The sequence below is a fragment of the Leuciscus leuciscus genome, assembly GCF_965113295.1.
Source record: "Leuciscus leuciscus genome assembly, chromosome: 22".
Taxonomy (NCBI): domain Eukaryota; kingdom Metazoa; phylum Chordata; class Actinopteri; order Cypriniformes; family Leuciscidae; genus Leuciscus; species Leuciscus leuciscus.
In genome coordinates this window covers 15,357,963-15,378,642 of record NC_138746.1, presented here as the reverse complement: position 1 = coordinate 15,378,642, position 20,680 = coordinate 15,357,963, and the positions used below count along the sequence as shown (strand labels likewise).

The window sequence follows — 20,680 nt, the reverse complement described above, 5'->3', positions numbered from 1 at the left end:
TTATGACAAATAAGTGAGATTATGATCATGTGACTCTCTGGACAGATTCCATTGAAGCTCAAGATGCTCTTCGGATCATTGTCAAATAATTCTGCAGAATATGATTATCAGGTTTTACATAAACTTGTGAAGTTCATGCAGCTCAAGTGCTGCTGTTATTAAAGCAAAAGAGAGACATACCAAATACTACCATTTTGAACAAAATGAAATCAGTGGTTTGAAGAAATGTCTTGAGCCCAATCAGTGATTCACTGGCTGTTCCCTCACCATGCTATTGTCTTTCTCCACCCGTGTCCCCGTGTGTGTGTGTGTGTGTGTGTGTGTGTGTCTGTCTCCTGCACCAGGCTGCGTGGCGTCTCTACTCCACAGACCTCTCCAGAACATACCTGAGTGCCACATGGCTGTTCTATAAAAGTGTTCTCCCTCCTCAAAGGCATGTATCTATGCAGTGAACTGATGGAAGAGCGCTTACATGAACCGGTTGTTACTAATCTTTTTTTTTCCTTTTGTTGTTCTCCTTTTTTTTCCAATCCCTGCTTTTTCCTGGCCTTGTGTATTTATCTTTTTATTTTCTACTCTCTTCATTTCCCTCCCTATTTTTCTGGTTTTGTATATTCTGCACGTAGTGTGTGTGGCGTAGCTATGCGGCTGATGAGAACTCGGTTTCCATTGCTACCTGGAAGCCTCATTTGAAGGCGTTGCATACCTGCAGCCCTACAAAGTAGGTACAACTCTGGCAGCTGGTGTCGTATTTGGTGTCAGTGCTTCTGTAGCTCTCATTTTCCCACTTCCCTCAGCAAATAAACTGTTTTCACTCAATCTGTCTCTCTTCCTAAGCATAATCATCTCCTGTGTACCCTACCGTAGTCTTGTTAGATATCCAAGCTTTTTTAAAAACTCAATAAGTCACTGAGCAAAGGCACATGGCCAGGTGTCAAAAATACATAGAAATGATACCAAGTTAAGCATGGTTACTTTGTCAAAACTAAAAATAATGTTTCAAAGTGGAAAATAAACTTATTTCTCAGCTTTTGAAATGTATAGCTGTTGAAGCAGTTTCTGCCACTGAATGCAAAAAAATAATAGGTAATTGTGTTTTTAATCTCACAATTCTTTATTTGAGCTTATATATTGTGATTTGAATTGCATTATAACACAGTTCTGACTTTTATTTCTCACTTCATGTGTTTAGATCTCACAATTTGGAGTTATCGCAATTCAGACTTTTTTCTTAGAACTGTGAGTTTATATCTCGCAATTCAGGCTGATTTATCAGAATTCTGAGTTTATATGTAAGAGTTTATATATCTTTTTAAGGGGTGGCTCAAAATTGTGAGATTTAAACTCTTAATTGCAGTATATGACATCAGAAACTTGCAGTTTTGAAGTCTGAATAGTGAGATGTTAACTTAGAATTGTGAGATATTTTATTCCATGGTGTTTCCATAGATTGCTGAAATTACCAAACTGTAGATGTAGATATTTGGTTTTCATTAATAAAAACTCAACTATTCTAAATGGTCAAATTTTCAGTTATTAAAAATAAAGAACAATACGTTACTTGAAATTTTTAAACTTAAATTTCAGAATCAGATGATTTTATAGTACTTTGACATTGGAAATAGTGTTGTTTACAGACGGAAATATATTCATTCTCGTGTTCATTGTATTCACACTCAAATCAAGTTTGTCAGTCTTTGACAACAGTTATAACTGTGGTGGTGACTGATGAGACATTTCTTCATGATATTAAATAATTGTAATCTTTAGTTAATACAAATTACCCAAATAATTCTTAATGAAGTACAGTTACTGAAATACTTCGCAGCCATATGTACAGCAAGATTCAGTTTTTTACTGGGAACACAAGCCTTCTGTACAACTGAAGCGTCAAAGTTTCAGTTTGGATGAGAACCACAGACTCACACCTGCTTCCTTGTGTATATCCTGTGGCTAACTGAAATTTCGTTGCCCAGAATAGATAAATCACATCACACAGAAGCCAGGACAGTTTGTGGACAGACACCTGAAGACAGACACACGGCAATGCTCTGACAAATGGGTGTTCTGTTGTATTAAGGCCAATTTCTTGAGTAATTACATACTAAACAGCCCTTGCTAACACAGCTGTCCCTCTGCTAGCGCTCGTCTTAGTCAGCTTGACTGTGCATTGCTCATAGCTTGCATGACAGCTTGTTTGCTGCTTGTTTATACTGTCTTAAAAAAGACTCTCCATTTCTTTCTACTCTTAACGTGTGTGTGTGTGTGCTGAGGCTTACTTATGTTTAATTTCCTTTTTTAACATTTAAACTGTATTTTGTGTGACACAGTGTGAAATATATTGGTGTGTCATTCCCAAAATGAATCACTCAGTATATTTCAGAGGCATCTGTGTCTCTTCTGTAGTCTCCTTATTAGTTTCTGTCATTCATGTGAAGTGTTAATATCCTGCCTCTTTTCTCTCTGTTTTTTAACTAACACCTGAAGGAAAGACCAGGGGGAATCCATCAGCAGGTTTGTTGTTCTCGTATCTACATCATCCTAGTGTCCGGAATGTTTTACTTTCTTGAGTATCGATTGTGTTTTAGCTTCCATGGCTTCAATAGGAATAGGGAGAATAATTAAGTCCATTCAGTCATGGCATGTTACATGTCTTGCTTTATCATTCATCCCTTCTGATTTTCCTTTATTTGAAGTAGTAGCTATATATGGTATGTACAGTCATCGCTCATTATCACAAAATAAACCAAGACAGGATGATCAGGATCCCAGTGTATAGCTAGTTATATTGTCTCTCTTATTATTCATGGACATGACATATATTTTATTTGATCTTACTTTTACATTATAGCTTAAAGGGGTCAGTGAGTTTTTAAAAAGAAAAGAAAAGAAATTAATACTTCTATTCAGTAATGATGCATTCAATTGATCGAAAGAGACCGTAAAGATATTTAAATTATTACAAAACAAAAAAATATTTTTTTATATAAATGCTGTGCTTTCAAACTTTCTATTCATCAAAGAGTCCTCAAAAATATATATTATAGTTTCTACAAAAATATTAAGCAGAACAACAGTTTTCAACTGTGATGATATATATATTGGATGATAATAATACAGAATATTAATTAGGCACCAAATCAGCATATTAGAATGATTTCTGAAGGATCATGTGACACTAAAGACCTGGAGTAATGATGCTGAAAATGTAGCTTTGCTATCACAGTAATAAATTACATTTTAAAATATATCAAAATAGAAAAATGTTATTTTAAATTGTAATAATATTTCGCAATATTACTGTTTTATCTGTTTGTTTGTTTGTTTTTTATAAATGCAACCTTTGTTGCAAAAATATAAATGACGCCAGTCTTTTGAACAGAAGTATGATTGAATCCAGATATTATTAATAAATATATTATTAATCTAACATATAATTGTTTTAGTAAGTTGCCCAATAGATTGTTATATATAATTACATACGTAAATGTATTAATATTATACATAAATATTCTAGCTAGAGAGAAACCAGAGAGTGATGGGTGAAACATGAGAGTAGCACCAGTATGTTGTTTTGGACAACAGACAAATATAGTTTAGTGGTTTAGTTTCACTACTGCATTAGCAGCAATTGTTTAGTTCAGAATCAGCAGGTATTCCAGAAAGAATAGTAGTTTAAATGTGGAGCAGCTTCTCTTTGCTAACTTTCAAAGAAGAGCCTTGAGTGAGTGTACAAGACACTGTGAATAGACCAGCCCGTTCTCATCCTAGGGCGTCATATATTGACGCTTTTGACATTTCGTCTACATCGAACGCACATGGCACCCTTTAGCGTCAATATGAGACGCAGATAGAAATGGGCCAGAAGGCGCCTCCTAGCGGTCTAACCCTATCCCTACACTATACCTAAACCTACCCATAACCGAACAAAGCTCTGTGCGTCTCATATTGACGCTAAAGGGTGCCATGTGCGTTCGATGTAGACGAAATGTCAAAAGCGTCAGTATTATGACGCCCAAGGAATAGACACAACGGTGTCCATCTGTACTAAAATGTGCGCGCGTGCGTGCGTGTGTGTGTGCGTGTGTGTGTGCGTGTGTGTGTGTGTGTGTGCGTGTGTGCGTGTGTGTGTGTGTGTGTGCGTGCACATGTGACTGTGTGTGTGCACATGCAGATCTCTTTCTATAATATTGTAGAGTACTTTAGCCTACTTTTCTCTGTCTACGTGCATGGACTATATAACATGATGCACTTTTTTCCATTTAGATATTGTTTATATTGACCAATAAATATTAATGCAGTCAGGAAAGATGCAAAGATCACTGCATGCATGCATTAAGTTCTGTTTTACATTTTTGTCCTTTACTTTTTTTACCCCCCCCCCCCCCCCCCCCCCAAAATGTTTGACTTAGCTGTTGACATTTAGGACTCTGCATGTTGTTTATATGCATTAAGTCCCTGTAAAGTCAAAATTAAGTATGTGTTCTGAGTTTGTCACCACAGAAAAATGTGTTATTAGCCACTCAGCCAAATTTGAATGATAAAAAAATCCGCCAAGTAAATAAAATAAGCTATCAAAATCTTGAAAGAAATTGCAGTATAGGCTCTATGCACGAACGCTGCTGACGTATTTCCGGTAGGATCTCAGCCAGCGTCTTTACTTCCACATAGAGCGTTCTATAGCGAAGTGTATAGCGGCAAAACTTTGATAAAATTCTTTTTCTCAGAAACGGAGACAACGAATTAGAAACTGATTCGCTAGTCGGATTTCGCGCGATATGAGAGAATACTCACCCTCAAAGTTGTCGATGTAGCTCGAAATTTATAATTTAAAGCCCTTCTCTTTCTTACTCTTATGTGTGACAGCTAACTGCCTCACAATATTGTTAACATCATTCACGTTAACCGCTGCAAGTTCTTGTAAACAGCGAGTGTAATTTGCCATTATCTCCACCTAATGCAAAAACGGCTTCCGACGCAGCACCGGATGTAACTGGGCGGGCTGAGACAAACCACGGAAGCGATCGTGCATAGAGCCTATTCTCTGCTCTCAAACGCTGGGGGCGTGTCCGCTGGCTGCGCTGAAACCACGCCCACTCGCGGGAAGATGAAGGCCAAGGCGGGAGATAGTCGGTTCGGCCCTATTCACCAGTAACAGCGGATTATAAGTGAATCCCAGTTGTCTCCAACGAAAGTTTTTTAAAACTATCCTGTGTAATATTATCACTACAGAGGCGGGTGTTGGTGGTGATCCTCAGCTCTCCATCGAGGTGGCTCTTCACAAAATCAATCCACCTCTTCTTGATATGATCTTTTTTCGGAAATTTAAATAAGGACACCGATCTGTTTTGTAAGTGATCGCATCCAGGTAATACGCATTTTCGTGACGAAGGCATAGCTAGCTAGCAAACTGTAGGCTGTAGTAAATAGTACTGACAGTAACTCGCGATTGAGCGGTGAACTGATAGGGGAGGGGGCAGCCTCAGTGGCTCCAGTGCGTCATCAAGTAGGGGCGTGTCCAGGAGCTCAGCGGCTCCAGTGCGTCATCGAGCCACCGTTTTAGCCCCGCTCAAAAAATCCTGAACACAGCAATGGTGAAAAACTGTTTAACGGTCTAATTCCACAATTCAGTACTTCACAGTTCACAGTCTTTGTAATGTTTTAGCAATACATTTATAACATTTATAATGCGTTTAGAATTTTTTTTTTTGAATTGCCTTTACAGGGACTTTAAAGACTGTCGTATCTGCAAGGCCATAGTGTAGTCAGATGTTTTTAGTCAGGCTGATGATGTTTTGTCTTTTAATTTTCATAGAATCCCATCAGGAGTGGAGCTTATTGCTCAGTGCTTGTAAATAATGGATGCACCCAAAGCCTTTTCCTTATTTGTATCCTCACACTTTCAATTAGTGCTGGAATTGGATGTTTGCATGGTTCATATTAGATATGTGCAGAGCAGAGCACCAGTGCTCAGACTTAAATTAAGTCGTTTACAGTTGAAAAAGCTCACAGTGTGTGGCAAATGTGTCATTAAATATGATGGAAAATTAACCTTCCAATTGCAAAGGCATTACAGCAAGAAGCTAAGCTGTGAATACTTTTTTCATAGCTTGTGGAACTTTGTACAATAAATGGACGAACATGAAGTCTTTAAGGAAACATTAGGTATAATCCACAATCCACATAATCCATTTGTACTGGACAGAGTGAAAAGAATTAAATATTTACAGAAAGAAAATGTATAATTAACCAACAAATCCATGAACGTTTGTCAAAGTTAGTTGGTTGTTAGACAGGTTTTGTACACTGTTTATGTGAATATACTTCTAGTGTGGATGTGTTTGTGAGTGTGTGTGGTTTGGAGCACTTCTAAAGTAATTCAAAACTAATTCAACTTTTTATTACCATGTTTGGTTGCAAAAACACACCAATTTATTTTGCGCTTTGCTCCATATTTACCACCAAGTGGTGGCTCTGTTTCTGTGTTGCACTATCCATTTAATTATTCCACATAAGGAAGATGTTTCTGCTCACAGTCTAACTCATCTACCATCTGTCTCCCTCATTTCCATAGTAAGGGTCATAGTAATAGACAGAGGCTCTTCAGGAGGTATACCACACGGATATATAGGTACCCAGCATCCCCCACTGCTCCAGCAATATGACCAATGTGAATGCTGACTAACCTTATGCATGAATGATGAGGGCCACCTCAGATAACCCCGCCCCTTACAGACCCTACAGAGGGTTTAATATGAGGGTCCTGTGCCTGTTGCCTGAAGGATTTAACTGCCACTGACTGATTTATCCAACCCCCTATCTGACATGCAGAAATGACTCTACGATATACATTTTTACAGATATAATTGTTATTTATTATATGTAACATCCATGTAGCAAAATAATGTTTTACCTTTAAACTACCAGCATCCCATACTGTAATATATGCAGGAATAATGATTAATTCAAACCGTTTTAAAGGTTCAGTTCAGTTATGAAGGATATCTATGACAGTACTGTATATGTCTCAGTTTGCATCCCACCTATTAAACACATTAGTCATAAACTTGCATGTTGCATATGCATGAACTTTGGCTCTATATTATTGTACAGTAAATCATCTTTACAGCATTATGTCTCCACTCTCCTTTACACTACATCTCTTTCACACACAAACTACTAAGCATGAGCTAAAAAGCACAGTGTAGTATGTATATATCCAGCATGATTTAAGAACCCCAGCTTATGGAGTTGTTGTCTTTGATGGAATATGTATATAGTTGCTTTGCACATAAACTGTTTATTATGACATGCCTCTCCGGGCCTCTACGTCAGGCCTAGAAAGGCGGCTTATGGAGATGTTGTCAGGCTGCTCCACATTGAAGGTAGCAACAGAACTAGGGTGGACTAGAGTCATGCTTCAAAAAGTTGCTTGCTGATTGGTGGAAACCTTGGAATGGGATTTGTGTTGCATGATGTTCTTTTGATGCAAATTAAGTATAAGACAGTTTATGGGGCTTCGGCAAATAAAATCCTAGTAAGATAATAAAAAAAGAAAAAAAAGTATTGTTTTACTGGAGGAATCTGGTAAAAACTGAGGAAAGGAAGCTTGCAGGTCCAAAATAAACCATCACAGCTGTTTTTATTTAACTAAACTTTAGTTAAATACCTCTTTCTCTCCATTCCATGTTTAATTATTTTTCTGTTTATTTGTCCCTTCCCACTTCCCGGCCTCTTCCATCCCTCCACTTTCCTCTCCTGCAGCCAAAAGTTAAGTTTTCGTGAGCGTGTGCGGATGGCCAGTCCTCGTGGTCAGAGTGTAAAGAGCAGACAGATGTCAGTGAACGACAGACGCTCTCCTGGCACAGAGGTGGGTGTGGAGGGCAGCAGCCCTGCCAAGGTCCAGAAGAGCTGGAGCTTCAATGACCGAACACGCTTCCGTCCATCACTCAGACTCAAGAGCCAATCTCGCACAACGACTGAAGGTGAAGGGCTTTTATGATTGGTCAAATCACTGATTTTCCTCTTTTACTATAATTAGAGAAGCAAATTTGTATAAGTTCTTATCTGCTAGTCTTCACTTTTAGAAATTAGAATGAGTCTTTTCCTATATACCTTATTGTTATTGGTGTTTTTCTGGATTTATCCCTGAAGGCAGGATTTACACACACTATTGGGCTGCAGTGGGAGAACATGGTCTCTGTTTGCACTAGTTATCCTTGGCTCATGCTTCCATCACCAGAATTGCCCCTCAGGGAAGAAGAGAGTAAAGCAGAGATAGAGACATTGTTTATAGGAGGATATTTAGTATTGACAGAATACTATTGTTAGTCACAAAGGGCCGAGAACCCATAGTCCCATGGGAAAAGAAAACATAGTGAGAATGTTTAATAACCTGTTTAATAAATCTTTAGCAAAACTTTTAAAACCAACAACTCAACATATTGCAATACAATTTTTCTGTTCATTGGCCTTGTCAGAGTAGTGAATTTGCATGTGAAAACAAATGTTTGTGATTTTTTTAATGTTGAACAATGATGTTAAACAATAGATCCATGTGTCCCACATCACAGCAAGTAAAAAATGTTACATAGATCTTTTTTTCAGCAGATATGGTAAGTTATGTGTCCAAGGTGACAGCATGAAAGTCGCGATGAAATGGAATTTAATACATTTTTCAGAAAGCACTTTATATCTTCAGTCATTTTGCTTCTCAAGTAAATATATCTTGTGTGTAGATATTTGTACTGGAAAACATGTAAACAATTCTGAGAAAGTTAAGTTTGTCATTTTCACCAGAAGATTAAGTTCTTCTGATTAAAAATTACGAGGTCAAAAAAATAAATAATTGAATGTGTTCATGGGTGTACCGTTCACAATAAGATCAATAACATGCATTTAGAAAATAGATTATTTTGCTAAATAAAATGCTGGTTTAGAAGAGCACATTTAATTAAAGCTGAGTTAGCAAACAATGTGATATAACATACAGAAATGTGAACTGTACACAGAAATGTAGTGTTTTAAAAACTAGCTTGTTGCTGGAAAATCTGCAATTGTCAGTCTATTAAAGAATGGTTCACTAATTCTCATTATTCTACAACACTGCACCTACGTGTTTTGTTGTTGATGATGTTGATGTACAGTAAGATTTATTGTAACATTTCAATAAAGGTAGCTCAATTCAGCAGAATTTGCAAAGGTAGCATCTGAGTGTCAACAGCAAACTAGTTTCAGCCCTGTGTGAGACCCATCAAGCCAAAATTAATCTCAAACCTGCAGTTACCACACATTGGCTTCATACTCTTATATAGATCCGCCACATATTATAACCTATAAGACAGTGGAGCAAAGGGGAATACAATTCTTCACATCTTGATAGCAATCTCTCTTGCAGGCAGCATTTATCTGTGTCACAAGTGCTGATGCGATCAGGCATCACACACAGTTTAAATGGAGGAATTCATTCATTCTACAAGCATCATATCCAGCTAGAATTCATAAAGTGACAGCAGCCTAATATTCCTGCTGCGCTGCTGTCTGTTTTTTGAGTTGTCACTTTATGAGTTGCACGGATCCAATATATATATTTTTTTTTATTAATTGTTTACGTTCACTTAAGCCACAACCGACTGTGTTTGTTAGGATACTCGCCAAGATGGGCATATTTGTATAAAATTATGTGTGAATTTGACCATTCCAGCGCAAGAAGAAGCAAAAGAGAACTCAATTCAGTATTTACAGGCTTTCTGGGCACACACTATGGATGTGTGCGCACACAAAACTTCTCACACAGCGAGTACCAAATTGAGTTCTCTTTTGCATCTCCTTTTTATGCTGTACAGCTCTGTGGAGAGAGGGGTGGCCTGTGGTCTGTATGTGTCGGTCAAGGGAAAGATTTTATTTGAATGCTATTTTGATACATAGCTGTATTGATCTGACCTTGGCTTTCTCTACTTTTCAGCCTAGTTTTGTTTTCAGCCTTTTTGAGGATCTGCTTCTTGATGTGATTCACATTCTTTCCCCTTCTCTCAAACACACAGCTGACACCAATCTTGGACCGGATGATGCATTTGATGAGAAGGGTTGCCATTGTGATGTGACTGTGGAAGATCTGTCTGCCCCACTAAAGGCCGTGATCAGGGCCATCAGGTTAGTTTGACTTCCCAGAGTACTTTGTTCTCCCCTAAAGAAAGTTTGAAGGATTGACACTGTGGTTGCAGAGTTAAACGCACTCATTTTGACCTCCCTGCCCTATTGATGGAGACATTAGGTTTAGACCATGACTGCTGTCTCTCTCCTGCTGGGTGAGGCCACAGATGTTGCTTTAGGTGACTTCTTCTTTCACTTCCATCACCCTTTACTATTAGGGACTCCCAGGAGGGCTGAGATTTTTCCAACTCCTCTTTCCCAGGGTGTCGGATAGACATGCTCACAGTCAGTTCTGCTTACACATCAGCTCATCTGACATTAACAAAAACTGACAGGGGCTTGAATCTGTAAGACGTTACAGAGACGGATCACTGAGATTTGTTCCCCTCTGTGTCAATATTTGTAGTTCCATCTTCACTCAGAAGAATGTCACGCATAGAATAGGTTTGGGTTTCTGTGTGCTTGTGGTAATACACAGTGTTTACACAGCTAATGCCATCTATCACACATAGCTTTACTCGAACATGAGCCTTACTTGAGTAATATTATTATTAACTGTGTTTTTAAAGCAGAGGTATATCTGATTATATTTTTCTTTGGGTCATAAACTTCTCTGATATTCGTGACTGATTTCTGCCCTCTAGTGGTTATGAGCAAGTTTACACAACCTGCAGGCTTGTTTATTTGCGAAGAGGTTTGTTTTATGTTGAGCTGACTTCATATATGCACAATATACTGTACGGTTTATAGATGTAACTGCATACATAATTGGAACAAATTTTATTTTTAAACTTCATTTTCCGTACCTTTTTGCTTTATTCTTGTATTAAAGCTATCCAAAAAAAAACTAAAAAAAACTAAAATCAAGGTGTATTTACTGAAGTCACCTGTCCTGAAGTCTTTATTTATTCATTTAATTACTATTTCGCATCTGAAATAAATATATCTTGTAACAGAAAATGTCATAAAAAGATGAAATATCACATCATTTTTCCTTTTTACATTTGCCTGTGTTTCAGTATTTTGTTATATAATTTCTCATCAAAAGTTAATTGAGTCTTGTTTCTTGTTTAAGGATAATGAAATTCCATGTGGCCAAGAAGAAGTTTAAGGAGACGCTGCGACCGTATGATGTGAAAGATGTGATTGAGCAGTACTCTGCTGGCCACTTGGATATGTTATGCCGTATCAAGAGTCTCCAGACTAGGTGAGACAAACCAGCCCTTTTTGTATGGCAAAAATATGTTCAACTTACACATGTGACTGAAAGTTATAAATTCATTCATAACATTTATGTAAAACATTTTTTTTTTTTTTTGCATAAATTTCTCACTTGCACAATACACATTAACAAATGCAGTAAGTACAACGACATATTAAAGAAAGCTATTATTGAGCTGCACCGTACAGAAAATAGTTAAACAACTTTGTTTTCTTATGCATACTTTCTACATCTACATATCCGTGTCTGTCTTATCTCCCTGTCTGCGCTCTCCCATTCAGGTTAGACACCATTGTGGGTCCACAGACCTTGAGAACCAAAGCCAAGACCTTTTCTTCTCCTTCCCTGCACTTGTATTACAGTCAGGCCAAGAGGAAACACTCTGCCCCAGGGTCAGCCGACCCTTAATCCCCAATCCTAAACCCTTTTACACTTAACTCTGAAACATCCAGACATGAGTCATTTGCTGAGGCTGTGTGTCTAAATCCTTAGTGACCATTACCTTCTGGACATGAACATCACAGAGATGTAAACGCTATATAAAAATAATACATCCTTAAATCAAGATACATTTTGTAAGATAAGACTTGTTTTCAGAGAACACATCTTGAATCAAGTTTATTAGCTCATTGGCAAATAGTTTTTGCTTGTAGTTGCCTATATTTTGTTACATTAATGCTTATAAAAAAAGAAAAATCGATATATATCGTCTGAAAACATGTTGTAATGCAATATTATTTAAGGATGTTTAATGCAAAACAAGACAAAAATACTGAATAAGAAAAATATATAATACTGTCAGTAATATATACATACAAACTTAACACATCACAGGATTAAATGTTTAACTTATTCTTGTGATGTATATTTTAAATTGTATCAAAATAGAACACATTTATTTGAATATGTATAATATATAATTTATTTTTTATTATTTATTTTTTATTTTTTTTACAATATATATTTTTGCGGTCAAGCGCTTTTTGCACATGAGATTTGTGATGCGTCACGGACCCAAAGCCTCAAGCTGTTTGCTCTGTCCTACAAATCCTTGATTCCTCTGTTTTTCATCATGCAGAACTCTCTCCTGTTTTAACAAGGTTGGCCAATGCTAAACCAGCATAACTGTTATGCAGTGCATGGTGTTAGAACAAATGTGCCTGTGTATTGGACTAACTTTTAGATTGATTTCTCCTGGCTTTCCCTAGCATTTGGGTTTGTATCTTAAAGCGTAGTTTTTGTACAGCTTGTAAAACATTTCGTCCGGCATGGAATGACCTGCTAATCAAAGAGAAGCATAATCAAATTTAGTCATTCTTTAATATTGTGAACCATCAGGTGTCTAATCAACCACTCTGATTTGAACAACCATCTCTAACTGACATTTAGGCTTAAATTGTTGAAACCTCAGTGATTGACTTTGAAACGCTGACTTTGAATCAACAGTTAACAGAATTTAAACTAGATTACTGAGACCTTTGGTTTGATTGGCATTCATATGTTTCTGAGATGTGGTCTGCATGTAACTGAGATCAGTAGTATCTTGCCTTGGTGCCATAAGCTCCTTCTCCTCGACCTTCTCTCTCCTCCTTTCCTTCCTTTCCTTGATGGCACAACCTTTAAGATGTACTTGACCCCCGTATGTTTTCTCATTTAGACTTGCCACAGCCGTGGGTCCACATCAGACACTCAGCACCAAAGCCAGGAACCTTTCCTCTCCCTCTCTACAATTGTATTACAGCCAAAGCAAGAAGAAGCATGCTGGGTCAGAGGCCTGTAGAAGGCTAGGGGACTAGTCATGGGGCTATACTTACCTCAATCAGTTCATACTGTACATTGGGTCCAATGCTGATGATGTATTTAACTAAAACTGTTCAAAGGGTTTATTACCATATGTTATTAGAACTGAAAATACCTACACACCTATTCCCCTAGTAAACAAAATATGTATCCACAATGAATCTAAATGGCAGAGGTTCTCAACCTTTTTGCCTGCTCTTTGTCCACAACAATATTCAAAGGCCCCATGCCAATCGTTCTTAATTTTCTGGATAAAGATTTTTTAAAATATTCTTTACTCACAATTTCTACCAAAAAAATATTTTAGAGTTTGGCATAACTAGAAATGTATATCCATTATAAAATTGCCCACCGAGTTTTAAGATTTTATTCGTTTACATGACTTTTCAAGTCTACAAATCACACTTTAAAATGAAGCCACCTCATGTATCAAGGTTTTTCAAGACTGTGGGAATTCTGGTTCTGATTCTGAAAGAAAAGAAAAAAACAGCTGTTGAGTGGCTGAATTAAAATAAAAATTGTCTTGGCTTTTAGTAATTTTAGCTTATTTTAATGTAATTTTAAGTCATCTTAAGGTAGAGGTCTGCATTCCCGTGGCTCTCCTGCGGATACCGCGGGACCCGATCAGAATTCAGCGTATCCACGCTTTAATTTACTTTTCTCTGTGACATTTTGCGTTGGCTGTAGCCTAAAATATGTGAAACTCGAAAAATTTGAATATCGTGCAAAAGTTCGTGTATTTCAGTTATTCAAATTAAAAGGTGAAACTAATATATTTAGTATATATAACTGTATACATATGCATGATTATACTTTTCAGAGGGCCGACATTTCTGTATTTAAAATCCTTTTTTTTTATTGATTTCATGTAATATTCAAATTTTCTGAGATTTTGAATTTGGGGTTTTCATAAGCTGCAAGCCATAATCATCAAAATGATAACTTTTCGAGTTTCACCTTTATATATTTTTTTCAAATTCTGCAATGAGCAACTTGGCAAATTATTTCCTTTGCATCCCGGTCACGACTGCATCTTAAAAGAGAGCATTCAGCCTTTGGTCAGTTTTATGTCGTCATGGCATTCTTTTCTTGCATGGATGTTAAATAGTTCTGTTAAAAAAGTGATTTCATTTCGCAAAAGCTAGGCCTATAAGCCAATGATTTTCGTTCAATCATATTTTGCTTTTTTTTTTCTTGACAGTACAATTTTTTAAGAATTTTGTATCTTGACAACGAATAAAAATAACAAATAGCCTAGCTACCATTTTTGAATAGCCTACATTTTTATATTTGTTATACCAAATCTCTCTTTCAGTTGGGGAAATTTAAATGTGAGATTCTAGAAACGAGATATAAATTTAGCAGGATCGGTCGGGTCGGGAAGAAAATCATTGTAAGTGGATAGCTGGTAAACACAGAGTGAATTTTAAGCGGGAGTGGGTGCGTGCGGAATAGAATCTGGCGGGAGTGGGACAAAAAAAAACAGTCCCGCACAGACCTCTATCTTAAGGCACCCTTGGAAGTTTGCTGAAACCCCCTAGTGGGCCCCAGCCCCCTGGTTGAGAACCATTGATATATGGGGATTACAAACCTCTTTACTTTTCAGTGTATTAAACATAATCTTCATCATTGGACTTCAAGGTGATTAATAAATAGTGATATGTTTTCAATCAAGGAGATGATTATAAATTGTGTAGCACACACTCTACACAATTGAGCTGATTGATCAGCTGATTGATGTTGGTTTAACGCAAACTACTCATGCATGATATATTTGGAGAGATGAGGAAACATTAGACAGTTTTTCTAACAACACAAAAACAGAAAGTCAAATACTGAAATGTGAAATCCAGGAATGATTATAAATAGTGTACATAGTCTGCTTTCTGCATGGAAACACTTGGATAATCATACACTACACCTGAAGATTAGCACATTAATCTTGCACACTAGGGCGTATCGTTTACTGTATCATTTTGAATGTAATATTTTAACCATAGGTACTGTAGATTAGATACTGCCAATCCTTACATTTAGAGCAAGTAACATTTAAAATGTAAATAATCCAATTCTCAATTGAATTGACTGTAGTTATATCATTTTGAAAAAAATAAAATAAATCAGCATCTCTTTCTTACTGTCTTTGTAACATAGAAAAAATAGATGATGGTGATGCACTAACTTCTTTTTTCACTAACCAAAGTCCAGTCTTATCCTGCTGTGCTGTGCAATGCTCAAGCTTGAGGAACAGAAGTGTAAAGATGTACATCCTCACGTATGCTCAAAATCACTTTTTTTTCTCATAGGGTGGATCAGATACTAGGAAAAGGCCAGATTTCGGTAGACAGGAAAGGCAGGGAGAAAATCCTCCCAGAAGGAGAGTCCCTGGAGCATGACATGAGTATGCTTGGACGTGTCTGTAAAGTAGAGAGACAAGTAAGCCATAGTAACTTGGTCTAATGAAACATACACTACATTTAAAACTTTGGGGTCTGTAAGATTTTATTTATTTTTGGGAAATAAATTAATACTTTTATTCAGCAAGGATACATTACATTGATACAGTGACTGTAAAGTTATTTATAAATAATGTTACGGAAGATTTTTATTTAAAAAAAATTGTGTTCTTTTTAACTTTTTATTCAAAGAATCCTGAATTCTTTTTTTATAAAGTATTAAGCAACACAATTGTTTTCAACATTGATAATAATAAGAAATGTTTATTAGGCGCCAATCAGCATATTATCATGATTTCTGAATTATTAAACATATTATCATGATTTCATGTGACACTGAAGACTGAAGAAATGGCTTCTGAAAATTCAGCTTTGGCATCACAGGAATAAATTGCATTCTAAAATATATTAACATAGAAACAGTTATTTAAATTTGTTATAATATTTCGCAATATTACTGTTTTTTTTTTTTTTATCAATTATATGCAGCCTGGGTGAACATAAGAGACTGCTTTAAAAAATAAACAAACAAACAAAAATGGTACAACCCCCAAACTTTTTAACAGTTGTGTACTTGCACTCATTTATGATAGTTAAGCATAAAATTCAGGAGCATTCGATGTGATTTCTTCTTTCTTCTTTAATACAGGTCCAGTCCATTGAGTCAAAGCTGGACTCTTTGCTGGATATATACCGGCAGGTGTTGCAGAAAGGCTCATCTTCGATGCTTGGTCTGTCTGCTTTTCCACTGTTCGAACTGGATCAGACCTCCGACTACCAAAGCTCCATCCATAGCAAGGATTTGTCGTCATCCTCCCAGCTTACCGGCAGCAGCGTGTCTCATTCAGGCAGCAGTAACCTACACCGTGGTCTGCATCTTGCTCTGGCCCCCAGTGAACTAAATTTGGGTACTGGTTACCCACATTCGGCCTCCTCCTACTCAACCTCTCCTCTTCTCAACAACCAACCCTCCAGCCCGGACAGTTTCTACCCAGTGTCACCTCCTCCCATTCTCACCCCCAACAACCTTTCCAGAAGTCACCAGCGATTCAGTGAGCTGACCAGGCCGGTCCCGACAATCCATTCGACCTCAACGACCCTTCAGCTCCCCCCTATGGTACCAACGCCTCAAAGCCGGCCTACCAGCCTTATCCCAGAGACGCTACTGGAGAGCCGGGCAGAGAGTCTGAGCAATTGCCTCGTGAGTACCCAAACCGATGTTGCATCGGACAGGGAGGCTGAGAGTACTAAAAGCACGGTACAGCTACGGGAGAAGCCCGAGCGCAACTCCAAGGAAGATGGGTCGTGGAGAAGACACTTGAGCCTTGACATTGATCCTCTAAAGCTCATGTCTTCCACAGCAGCAGCCTCGCTACAGGTTGAGCGTGGGCTCGGTAAGTCTCTTTCCGCTCAGAACCTCATGCTACCGACTGCTGCGGACTGCCATCCCAGCCTGTCCACTCGGAGCAGCGGCAGCAGCAACAATGAGTCCAGCGACCGCGAGCCACTCGCTGACTGGGGCGATACAGAGCTGTTCATCAATGACAAAGAGTTGGACACTACGGAGGGCGGCCGCGACCTCCTCGACCAACAAAGCAACGATACAACCTTCTCTTCTGAGCTGCTACGGACAGGAGCCAGTGGGCCGTCTCCCAGCCACGCTGGATCAAGAGATAGTCTCGAGTCCCAAAACTTGCCTCACGTATAACTCGAAAAAAACCCGGAGCACAGGAACCTCACTGTGGAGACTGGACACAACCTCATGTCCCTCATGTTCTTCTTTTCCAAAGGAAATGGAGCGTCCTGTACGCTCTATATGTTTTCTAATTTTCACAAGAAAAAGACATGATGTTCATACGTTTCTGTTCATACGTACATATCATTGCATGGACAATTTGTCAAAAAGGAGAATTTATATTAATGAGAAACTGTTGGGGAAGAAACATTAATTAAATATTCTGGGTTAATATATGTTAAACTCAATCGACAGCATTTGTGGCATAATACTTACGGTGAGGCACTTACAATGGAAGTGAATGGGGCTAATTGGAAAACATTAATATACAGTACTCACGGTTTCAATAGTATAGCCACATGACAAATAGTACAAGTTAGTGTGGAAAAAAATCGCCTACTAAGGCTACATTCACCCTGTCAGTAGTAGTATTTACTTACAGGTGTGAGTCTCAAAATGTCGTGTTCACACAGCAGCTTACAATAAAATCAAAATCTGTTACCACAACAGTAACTGTGACTAAAGTAATATCATAGATGGTCATAGAAGTCATAATTTCACACAACAAGTTCATTTGAGGCATGAGTTCATCTGTCAAATTTTCATTAACAGACAATAGCTTTTATATCTGAAAATGGAGCATTTGAGTTGCAAACAGACCACAAAACTAAGTTCCGTTAAGACAGTGATTGGATCTAAAACTTAAGATGACTCACAAATCATATCTGCATGATGCATCTTCTTAAGTTACCAAAACCTCACTGTAACACTTTCAACATGTTAGACACACATATGAATGAAGTATTAGTTGTCTAGTACAGTACCAATCATTCTGCATGGCTTCACCGAAAATGCAGTTTTACTGAGTTCGATTATAGAATGTGGGATTTACAGATCAAATAATATGTTTTAACAAAGGGATTGATGTGAAACTTACATTGGCTCCATTCACTTCCATTGTAGGTGGCTCACCCTAATCTATAATACTGTAAGAGAGGATGAATTTTTTATTTCATGCCAACTTAAGAAGGAATGAGTTGTGATGTTGACATTAGTTTTGTGTTCATCAACAATATGCCATAAACACTGTTGTTTGAGCTTAACTTGTATTTAACCCATAATATCCTTTTACTATTATGAAGAGTTATGGTACTGAATGAGTACTTCTTTCAGTCTTGCATGGGATCGGCATGTTTAAAATGCAAAGGCAAATAGGGTTGGAAGCGTGTATGCACCTGTAGTAATAAGCCCTCGCTCAGCATTAGGATTCATTTCTCACTTCCTTCTGAATGTTTGGCGGTCCACTCTTTTGCATGTGTTAAGAATTATAGGAGGAATAGCAGTAAACCATATGGTCTTGGTCTTGAAGGGTTAGTTCACCCAAAAATGAAAATTATGTCAGCAATTACTCAAATTAAGATATTTTTGATGAAATCTGAGAGCTGGCTCAATCCTTCATAGGCTGCAAGGTATATCTGCCAGCCCAGAAAAGTTAGTAAAGACATTGTTAAAATAGTCCAAGTGACTACAGTGGCTCAACCTTAAGTTTATCAAGCGACGAGAATACTTTTTGTGCGCAAAACCCCCCAAAATAACGACTTTATTCAACCATTTCTTCTCTTCCATGATATTCTCCTAAGCTGTTGGCGCTGTTAGACTATGTGAACAACTCACTCAGAGGCCCACACAGAACAAAATGAACAGTTCAGTAACATCGTTAGTTTTGTTTGAAATAAAACAAAATATCTTAATTTGTGTTCCGAAGATGAACGAAAGTCTTACAGGGTTGGAACAACATGAGGGTGAGTAATTACTGACAGAATTATAATTTTTGGGTGAACTAACCCTTTAAACCATTAACAAATGCATTTTCATTCTTGTAGCTTTCTTAATTTAACCATGTCCTTTAAAACCTGAGAGTCTTAGCATCTGAAGAAAGATGAATGCTGTTACTAGAGGAATGTTATGGTCTGTTTTGGAGTAAAGTCCTGTGAGGAGATATTCGTGGCAATCAGGATTTTTGAAGAGCACCCATTTTTTTAATTGACTAATTCCGAGTCCTTGTGTAGATATTTGGCTGCTAAAATGTAAAATAAAAAAGGGAGATAATACATCCTTTTCATCATGACAATAAATCACAGTCACAATATCACAACTAATGATTGTAATTAAATTTTACGTGTATTTTGATTGCTTTGTAACCTGCATCCATTTAATCAGAAATGTCAAGTAGAAAGTCTCACAAATGTGTTTCTATTGGAATTGCAGCAATATATAATTTCTGTTGTATTTTCTGACCCCCCCACCTAAACCTCAGCTTTGTAACCTCTGTTCTAAAAATATATATATTCCATAATTGTGAATGAGACAATGAGTGCTTTAGCTAAAATGCTTGTCTGTATAACTTAGAGAATGTAACTTGTATCGTTATGTGTATGTCAAATAATCCTGATTAGCTGTGTTAATTTGTTTTGTTTTTCCTTTTCGTTAAAAGCATCTGAGGTTTACATTGAGGATGTTTTTGGCACTGTACAATTGGAAGCACAACTGTTCAGATGTGATGAGGAAACCTGCAAATGTGATTAATTGTTTTAACATGATTTAAATAAGATTTATAATCCTGGTAGTTGATATGCTTATTTTGCTCTAGAGTTGAGGTAAATAATATAGGCACCTGAGAAAATGTCAACAGCTGTGGAACTAATTGATGCTTGAAATGCAGAAAAAGGTTGTACAGAAATATTAGTCATATTATAATTAACATTATAATTAATATTACTATTGTTATTGATTTTCTGAAAGTTCTTTCATTTGTAATTCAATGTTTTACGGTGCCTTTTTGCATTTTATTAAACAGTTATAAAACTGTATTCATAACAGCACTCATACCTTAAACTCTTATTGAAATGGTTATGTTTATATTTCGATAATTGCACATTCTCTGTTTGGCTGTGAACTTAAAGCGTCTGTCAGTTAAAGCAGCATTTCTTTGTTTTTACCACTAGATCAAATAATTTATTACACAGAAACTGGCCTTAATATACATGCTTGATAATGTTAGCGTTCTGTCATTCAGAATAATTTATTTCATCATTGTGCACATAACAGAGTTGATGCTCTGTGATTGAAAAATGCAAAATGAAAATTTATGATCATGGTAATACTTAAATAAACAAAAGACTTGAAACTCGGCCTGGTGTAACGTTACTTGATGTTAATGTCTTTGTGTGCCTTGTCTAATAGTATTAGTTATGGGCCTTTATTAGTCCAAAAGCCCTTTTTCTAAGTGGCTGTCAACATCAAGTGGTCAGCAGA

General features: G+C 37.2%; 1 protein-coding gene across 5 annotated transcripts in view; it reads left to right on the top strand.

Moving 5' to 3' along the window:
* The window catches only part of kcnq5a (potassium voltage-gated channel, KQT-like subfamily, member 5a), a 139,344-nt gene extending 118,788 nt beyond the window's left edge, over positions 1–20,556 (top strand). Inside the window, exons 8-16 of one of the 5 annotated variants that reach the window (XM_082154778.1) lie at positions 345–433; positions 2,488–2,514; positions 7,765–7,985; positions 10,044–10,152; positions 11,228–11,359; positions 11,656–11,766; positions 13,032–13,139; positions 15,481–15,610; positions 16,280–20,556. In XM_082154778.1, the coding sequence (XP_082010904.1) occupies positions 345–433; positions 2,488–2,514; positions 7,765–7,985; positions 10,044–10,152; positions 11,228–11,359; positions 11,656–11,766; positions 13,032–13,139; positions 15,481–15,610; positions 16,280–17,338 (1,986 nt within the window). In that variant the 3' untranslated portion in view covers positions 17,339–20,556. Of the gene's footprint in view, positions 1–344; positions 434–626; positions 722–2,487; positions 2,515–7,764; positions 7,986–10,043; positions 10,153–11,227; positions 11,360–11,655; positions 11,767–13,031; positions 13,140–15,480; positions 15,611–16,279 lie in introns of all 5 variants that reach the window. The other 4 variants (XM_082154777.1, XM_082154779.1, XM_082154781.1 and 1 more) reach the window with 4 other exon arrangements.
* Positions 20,557–20,680: the final 124 nt, after the last annotated feature.